Here is a 9,342-nt window from a genome sequence, read left to right on the forward strand (position 1 = left end):
GTGCTAATCTGGAAAATTGCACCCGCTCCCAGCGAAATCGCGGTAAAATTTCAGCCACAACCACATCTCACGACCGTGAGATAGGTGGTTACAGTCTGTAAAAGAATCAATACGACGATTCAGCAAAAGCTTCGTGTACCCTAAGAACACGGAGCGACCCAAGAACTACCGCCTTCTGCATTTTTCTCGCAAGTGTTTAGCATATTGTTGACACGCAGGGATGCTTTTTAGGCCATTAGCAAGTGAAAGCTTGGCACCTCCAAGAGCGCCGACGATAAGGACGATTAGTTTAACAGAATATTCCGGGTACAATCGTTGCAACTCCCTTATAAGGTCTCGATACCTCTCTTTCTTTTCATTCTCCTTGGTTATGACGTTTTCATAGAATTGCACGGGATTTTATAATGCATGAATTTATTTCAAAGAATATATTTATAAGCTGTTAGGTATTTTACAGGAATCAAAGATTTGATGTGATTTTCCAATATTTTTTGCAATTAATTTTCATTCATTTGGAAATTACCCTGAATTATTATTAATTTATTCCACATTCCCTTGATTTTTTTAATTTACTTGAATCTTTCTGGATTGACCCAATTCTACTCAATTCAATGGATTTTTAAAATTTATTGTTTGTGTTCTTTGTTCACAAGTTCACATGTCATCGAATTCTTCTCATTTTTCTCAAATTACACTAGCTTCACACCAATTTTACTGAAATTAATGGCATTTTTTCATTTTATTCCGATTCATTTACACCTTTTTGAATTTATAACTTAAATTATTTTGAATTCATCCATAATTTGTTCCAATTGTCCTGAAACCCTTATAAATTTCATCAAATTGTTTTTAAATCTTTTAAATTATTATTCACTTTTAGTTACTTTTCGGGCTGAAAATTAATCACTATTTCGGTTAAAATAAATCACTTTTTGGTAAATTAGGTTGTGGCAGCCCTGAGAATAATATATTAAATATGTGCACATTCAAATTTAAAATTGTTCTATTTCATGCATACAAAATTACACAGGCCTGCAAATAATAGGCTCATGTCAGTTGTTGGAAAGTGGAGGGTCATTTGCGAAGTCAATTTTTACGTTGAATCCGAATCCGGGGTCAGAATTGGCCCATTACATCAGGATTTTAAGATATTTGAGGTTATGTATCCAAAAAATGGCGTTTTTGGCTACTTTTGAGGTTATGTACAGAAGATACAAAATTTTTTGGTATTTTTTCTTTAGTTCTATCATATAGTACTGCTCTTTCTCTTTAATTTGAGAGTCGCAGAGTTCAATTACCATTTTTCTTTACCAAGTTACGCCAATTAGAAATTACGAGATATGTCCCATTATGTCTTGAGGATTTGTTTTCAATACTTTGAGGCAGACATTTTCTACTAGGTGTTTTTTCTTGAAAATTTTTGCTTGGAGGTGTTCGGAGTTGTTGAAATCCCAAAAAAATTTTGTGTCTTCTGTACATAATCAAAAAAGTAGCCAAAGACGCCATTTTTTGGGTTTATACTCTAAAATATCTTGAAATCCTGACGTGATGGGCCAATTCTGACCCCGGATTCAGATTCTACGTAGAAATTTACTTCGGAAATGACCCTGCACTTTCCAACAACTGACATGACCCTATTATTGACAGGCCTGTGTAATTTTGTATGCATGAAATAGAACAATTTTAAATTTGAATTTGTACATATTTAATATATTATTCTCAGGGCTGCCACAACCCAGTGGAAAATGTCTGCCTCAAAGTACTGAAAGCAAATCCTCAAGACATAATGGGACATATCTCGTAATTTCTAATTGGCGTAACTTGATAAAGATAAATGGTAATTGAACTCTGCGATTCTCAAATTAAAGAGAAAGAGTAGTACTATATGATAGAACTAAAGAAAAAATCCCCAAAAAAATTGTATCTTCTGTACATATCTTCAAAAGTAGCCAACAACGCTATTTTTGGGTACATAACCTTAATTATCTTAAAATCCTGATGTGATGGGCCAATTCTGACCCCGGATTCGGATTCTACGTAAAAAATTACTTTTAAAATGACCCACTTTCCAACAACAAAACCATATTGGCCTGTGTTGTATATTAAAAATGTTAAAAGATCAGAATTTTAGTCTGTTACTATTAATAGTCAGGGAAAATAAAAAATTAGCTAGGGAAAAGTCAGGGAAGTTTGAAAATTTGGTTTTGCAACCATTCTAAAGAAGGGAAAGAAAAAAAAATGAGTTGCGATTTTATTTTTCCAGAGACTGGGTTGAATTAAATTGGATTCTTGATCAAGATATGGCATTCTGAAATTAGAAATTTGGAGACTAATTCTTTTGTTCTTCGTAGGTGGAGGAGATACGTGAAATGATCGACAAGATCCAGACAAATGTGGAGGAAGTCAAGAAGAAGCATAGCGCCATCTTATCGGCACCCCAGACCGACGAAAGTGAGTCGAATACTCTTCTCTTTTTACCAATAAGTATGATATACACCCACTTCTCTTCTCGATTCCTGCTCGAGAGTTTATTACCAATTAGCGTGCGACTCTCGATCCAATAAACTTAATCGATGAAAAGACCTTTCTTTTCCACCCAGAATCATAAGTGGTTCACCTCACAACTTTATTCATTTTTCTAGTCGAAACTAAACAAAATTTTCTCGTTTTTCCTGCTTCAAATAAAAAAATGTTCAAATGATCACTAGGTCAGATATTGCATGGACGTCATTGAGGCTTGATCTCTCCACTTTTTTCAGAAACAGAACACATTACATTTTGTTTTTGTAAACTTTTTTAGTTTAACACTTTATCCAAAAATTGTAAAATTGCAAAATATTGAAAAAAGTGATAACAAAAATATAGCAGCTGCAAACGAATGATTCATTTATCTATTTAACATGGAATTTCAACCATTTCAAGGGATATGAAGGAACTTAAAAATTTTACAAAAATTTTAAAGATTTGAAGTTATTTTAAAAAATTCAAAAGAATTTCAAGAAGTTTTAATTAATGCTTCAGGGTATTTTACAGAATCTCCCATTTTCCCAAAGGATTTACGGGATTTTAAAGATTTTAAGATGATTTAACTGAAGGGTGAGAGTGCAGAACTAGATAACCAACAAAATTGGAATTTTTCAGGAGAGCGGAACAATATTCTGTAAAATTGAAATCGCCATTTAAATATGCGACGGTAGCAGGTGATGCTTATTTGAGCCCAAAGAAATTTTATTACAAACAGTTATTCATTTTCGAGGAAATAGATATATCAGCTGACAATTTCAAAGTGACACTGACCACAGATTGAAACGGGCTATGCTGTGGATTGCGATAAAAAATGTCTTCAATTCAAGTAAAAAATAAAAACTTACTCTCGATATATTCAGTTAAAATATAATAGGTTCTGAAAACCGGTCTTCTGTAGCCATTGAAAATCAAATTTTAAATTTTTTACAAAAATTAAAACCAGCTCCCGATATGTGAGGAAAACGCGATATAAAATATAATATATATAATATATAAATGTATAATATATAAAATAAATTTATTTTTTCTTAAACGACAATAGTTTAAAAAAATATCTTGAAGAGAAGAATGATTATTAAGATAAAATACTATGCTAAAATTTTTACTAAGATTCAACTTCAAATTTTTTTAGTTCTGCATGTATTAAAAAATGAGAATTCGAGCAGATCTTTTTATCACAACGTGCATTTGATTTTTAAGAATTTTTTATGCAATAAAACCTTTTTCGAATAATTGTTGGTTATCTGTTTTTGTACTGCCACCCTTCAACTGATTCCAAAGAATTTCCAGAGATGAAAGGAATTTAGTTTCACTTTTATTGAAGAGATTTTAAATAATTTCTACTTATTTTAATGGACTGTTTAAATTTCCAAATATTTCATAAGATTTTGAGGGATATGGAATAAATAAAAAGAATTTCAAAAATTTCTAAAGGATTTAGTTTTTTCGAACATTTCAAGGAATTGCAAAGATTGTCACTAAATTTAAAGGGATTTCTACGGAAATTTAGGGAATACATTTAATTTATTTTATTTGCAAGGTATTTTAAATGATTTCTATAGATGAGATTTCTATCTGTTTCTAAGATTTCAAAGGAACTGAAAAAGGACTTAAAAGATTTCAATGAATTTCTATGTATTTGAACAGATTTTGAATATTTTAATGAATTTAAAAATATTTCCAAAGGTATCACTGAATTTCAGTGAAATTTCAGGCGACTTTAAAGATATAAAAGGACTTCACCGATTTTTGCTGTTTAAAGTTTATTTGTTTCGAATCATTCTTTTTGTCTGAATCTATTACTTCCATACGAAATTAAGAGTGGCCTTGAATAAAGCGTTTATTTGCAGTTCATGTACTTTTTACATTATTTTCTTTTTTTTAGTATTTATTCCAATGCTTATTATCACATGCAATCACAAAAAAATTATAGGAAAGTCATTACAAGACTATTACTGATTTTCCTATTATATTTTTTTGTAAGCGCAGTTTGCAATAATGATACATTTTTGAGAATCTCAAACCGGGTGATTCCAATATAGAAACCACCGTTTCAATCTTAGAAAGAAGTTATAATAGAAAGTTCCAACCTTTGTAAGTAGAAGAAAAAGAATTGCATTAGAACAGAATGATTTCCAGGAACTAAATTTTCTTCTGGCTTCGTTAATCTAAAACCAGTGACCTGAGTGCGATGATTATCGTCACGAATGTGGGTAATTGGATGGCAAACGAAAGCAGATTAAATATTGATCTTGAGCGATCTCTGGATTAGAAGAAATCTTTCTAAAGAAAGATACTTGGCTAAAAAATAATGTTGTAATTTTGATAGAACGATGAAGATGGAAGAATGCTATTTGTCGCTGATGTAAAAGGTGTCAAGTGAGAAATAAAAAAAACTATGAACAGAAATGCGTGTTGGTACCATACCATCTTGAATAATTTACTCTCCTAAGAGGGAATACGAATCGAGCACTCAGGGAGTTCCCGACTGCATTATGAACGATGCGTAAATTTAAATTTCGCCACACTCAAACTTCCTGACTCTAGGGTAACAAAATTTTCTCCTCAAGAGGCAAATTTTCAATAGAATTTTTAGGACAAGATGTGAACCGAGTTTGACCGCAAAAAGTCTAGAACTATGAGTATGAAAAAGGTTAAAAATGGATGAAAGTTTTGATGATCGAAAGAAAACCCTTGAAACCCTAAAAATGATCAGGAATTTTTTTATGAGATTTGAGTGACCAGCTGAAGAAAGACCAGAGAAATTGTATGAAAGGTTTTAAGATTTTTTCAAGGAAAGTTAGGGAGTCAGAATTCAGAAAGGGGAAGTTGGATACATCCTGGATGCCATTGTGTCGATAAGGTCGAGTCGGGCCATCCCTTTTATCGTATATGACCCTTAAGCGACTGGCATGATTATTCCCCCCATCTCTCTTCCGGATACTCTATCACCTTTATGATAAAAAATCTACTTTGTTAGCCACCTTTTCAGCTCTCCTATTATAACCCAACATAATCGCCGCACGACACTCTCAGGTCAAACCTTATATCCTTATCTAAATTCAAATTTATTTCTATCCTATTTTTTAAATAAAACAAAATGAGAACGCAAACCAGAATATTAAAACTTTTAATTAATACTAGAATTATCCACAGCAAGGAAACGTTCAATTGGCGTAGTTAATGATCAAATTAAAACAACAACAACAAAAAGAGCAATGATTCCAACTTGAAATTGTAAAATTTTAAACCCTTCGAATACACCTCTTTTTTTATATTTTATGGCATTGAGTTTGAAATTGAATTCAAAATTCCAATTTTGTATATTTTCAATTTAAATATAATTCATTTTAAATGTACTTTAAAATAATCATTGCTATTTTTTTAATTGATCTAAAACACTACTCGAATTTTGTAAATTCGTCTTGACCTTTGACTCCATTTTTTATCCTTAAAAAAAGAAGCAATTTTAATTTGAAAAATTTTAATAATATAGAAAAATCAAACAGGTTTTATTCACATATAATTTTTTTTATATTTATAAAAATCCAATGTTGCAAGCGTGTCCAAATTTTCATGGATAATTCGAACTAACCACTGCACACCTCTATTTGAAAGCTGTCAGAATTCCATATAAAATGAGCCGGGATGAAGGCGTTTTCTCATTTTTAAAGAAGAAAATTTGGAAAAGTAGTGTAAATTTTAATTTTTTCTTAAATTTTAAATAGAATTTAATATGATAAATGTTTTACAACGTTCGAACAAAATATTTGAAAAAAATTCGAAGACATATCATCTGTAGGGAAATAATAATGAGAATCAAATGAAGATGTATTTTTAATAATTTTGATAGCTACATTATGGTTACTCGTTTAATACATTTTACAAAAAATATTTCTTTTAGCAGAAAAATTATTTAAATTCTCTTAACTTCTTAGTTTTAACTTTAAAATTGAACTTTAAAGCAAAAATGTTCACAATAATATTGATAAGTTAATGCAATTCTATAGTAATTTAACTTTGAAATGGTCCTAAGAATATTGAAAAACGTTTATTATATTAGATTTCATGTCAATTTTAGGGCAAACTTCAAAACTTCAAATTTTAAATTCGCCCATCTTAAACGTTTTATTTGATTTTATGTTTGACAATTAGTCTATTTTTAAGTTTTCGAATTCTTCAATTTTCAGTTTTAAATACGTAATATTAAAATGATTCAAATCTTTATGCATAAAAATGGAAATTTTTCAATTTGGGTGGTTTCGACATAAAAAAGTTTTAAATTTGTTCCATATAAATTATTTGTATTAAAATTAGAATGCATCCAATCTGAACAATTATTTAAAATCCATCAAGTTTTAGTAATCTAATTTTTAAATTTAGAGTAAGTATTATTTTTAAACGCTTGAATCTCGTCTGGAAAGCTTCTACTATATTTTTCCGGTTTTTTTCTCTGTCTTTTTACGTCATCTGTCTCTCGATGTCGTACGCAACCCAGGTGCACGCAATAACGATGCGAACAAGGGAGTACCAACGACCGATGAATTTACGTTTACGATTGACCATACTCACTGGCATAAATTGTAATACTTCAGCTTTATTAATGAATTTTTATCGGACGCGTGTTACCCTATATCTGTATATTTTCAGACAATTTCAGAAAATTTTTCCTGATTTTGCCACCTTTTCAAAATTCATATTTTTTAAATTATCCCTAATTTGCAACCTACAATCCCTTTAAGAGTGACAAATTCAATATGCGAATATTTATGGAAAAACAGCCCGATTTTACTCTTTGATTACATTTAATTGAAAAAATTGTACTATTCTACTTTTTGTTAGAATCAAACAATTGAAGCGAGCGGATTGCATACTCTTTTCCCTATTTCTCTCTTGTATCCTTTTTACAGAATTCCTCTTTTTTTCCTCTGTTTTCAAGGAACTTCCGCTTTTTATTGTTTTTTTTTTTTTAATGAAATACGAAATGAATTACATAAAATCCCATAAGAAAGTTCAACTATTTTTTAGTTGTCAGTTAATTCCTTTTGTTAAAAAATTGTACGATTCTGCTGGGAATTTGTTTACTTTTATATGATTGATATGATTGAAGATTCATCATTTTAGTTACAAATTCATTTCTTTGGTTGGAAATTTAACTATTTTTTTAACATCATTTTTGGTTAAAATTTAATTTTTTAAACTGAAACTGTAACTAAGTTATTTTTTTTAATTTCATCTTTTTTAATTAAAATATCAAATATTTTTTAAAAAATGCAAGTTATGTACTAATGGTAGTAATCTAATGGAAGTAACACCGTTTAGCTTTCCGACATTATAAATAAAAACAGTACATCAACCGTTAAGAAAATCATATGAAATGCATAATTATGTTCATTGATTTAATAAACAAATAAAACTATTTCATAGAAAAAGGATCAACATTTGTTCTATTATTACAAATTCTTAAAATTTTTACAACGATATCTCCAATTGTTAAATACGCATCAAAATCATATAATGACCATACAATTGTTTTAAAAAATTGATTTATTTTAAGTTCTTTGAACATGTTTGGATATTTAAATACATTTATGTACTAAATTTTAGGGTAAAAAATGTTAAAACCTTAATTTTTTCACTACAATAGACACAGAAAATTGAGAAATGATGTATTTATATAGACAAAAAAATATTTGGTTAACCCAACCAAAATGTGTGGTTGTTTTAAACAAGTTTTTGATAAGGGGATGATTTGGCTCATTCAACAAAATTTTCATATTGGCTCTGAATGTAACTTTGCCTTCTTTAATTGTCTGCATCTTGCTAATTGAAATTAAGCTTCAATCAGATTATATTTAGTTAATTTTTTTTAAACGTAAGGACAATTGCGAAACTCAGTATCAGAAGAACCCAGAATGAACGAAACTCAAACTCATGAGCAGTATTTGCACTCGTCGTGCGAATAGCGAATTTCATGTACATGTGCGTGCATACTACGAATGTAGTCTCGAATCAAGCGAGTTTATAAAGACTAGTAATTACTGTTCTGTTTGGACTTCACGTTTTATATTGGCGTATCCTAGACTCGTCGCTTAATCTTGTCAGTACGTCCTCTGAAGCTTAATGAAGAACGGATTATGTCTTGTATAAAAGTATTATCCAACTTTGGTTACGAAATAGTCTTATTGTCTGGGAAAAACTCATTATATAAGTATCGAAATCGTTTCATTCAACTATTTTTAATTATTTATTTTTTTCTTTTGAATTATTGCAGTCTAAGGGCTCTCATTTATTATAATTACAAAGTCCTACATTTTTCATGATTTTTCTACTGCCTAATTAAAGTAGAGTGGAACGTTAGGGAAAATCGGAATCAGAGATTTCTATTAACTAAAATTGAAGTTTAAATCTTACCCGAAAATCACGTAAGGCGTTTTTTTACAAGATGCCGTCAAATTTCCCCCGCCCCCCGAATACACAGAAAATCTTACTAAGCTTTTATAAACTTAGGGAATAAACATAATATAAAGTTTACTAACTATTGTAATATCTATTTTGTTGGGAAGGCTTTTAACTTGGTAGAAATCGATCTATTTTTATTAAAAATTGAGTTATTTTTTTACATTTTTTTTTAATTAACCATTTTAACCCTTAAACGGCCAAAACGCCACTACCGGTACACTGCTTTTCAACGGCCAATAACTAAGACTATTTGACGCTAGAAAAAATTGAGACACATATATTTTTATTGCTTAAGATCTCCTCTTTCCGACGGTGCCAATGAAATTCCTCAAAAAATTTATTTATTATCCCAAA

The 9,342-nt window shown here is 30.0% G+C and overlaps 1 protein-coding gene across 1 annotated transcript in view; it reads left to right on the top strand.

Annotated features, from left to right (window-relative positions):
- The window catches only part of LOC117175238 (syntaxin-1A), a 133,661-nt gene that overhangs the window by 32,640 nt on the left and 91,679 nt on the right, over positions 1 to 9,342 (top strand). Inside the window, exon 2 of the mRNA XM_033364911.1 lies at positions 2,352 to 2,451. Within this exon, the coding sequence (XP_033220802.1) occupies positions 2,352 to 2,451 (100 nt within the window). The remainder of the gene's footprint in view (positions 1 to 2,351; positions 2,452 to 9,342) is intronic.

This window comes from Belonocnema kinseyi, chromosome 6 (genome assembly GCF_010883055.1).
Source record: "Belonocnema kinseyi isolate 2016_QV_RU_SX_M_011 chromosome 6, B_treatae_v1, whole genome shotgun sequence".
Taxonomy (NCBI): domain Eukaryota; kingdom Metazoa; phylum Arthropoda; class Insecta; order Hymenoptera; family Cynipidae; genus Belonocnema; species Belonocnema kinseyi.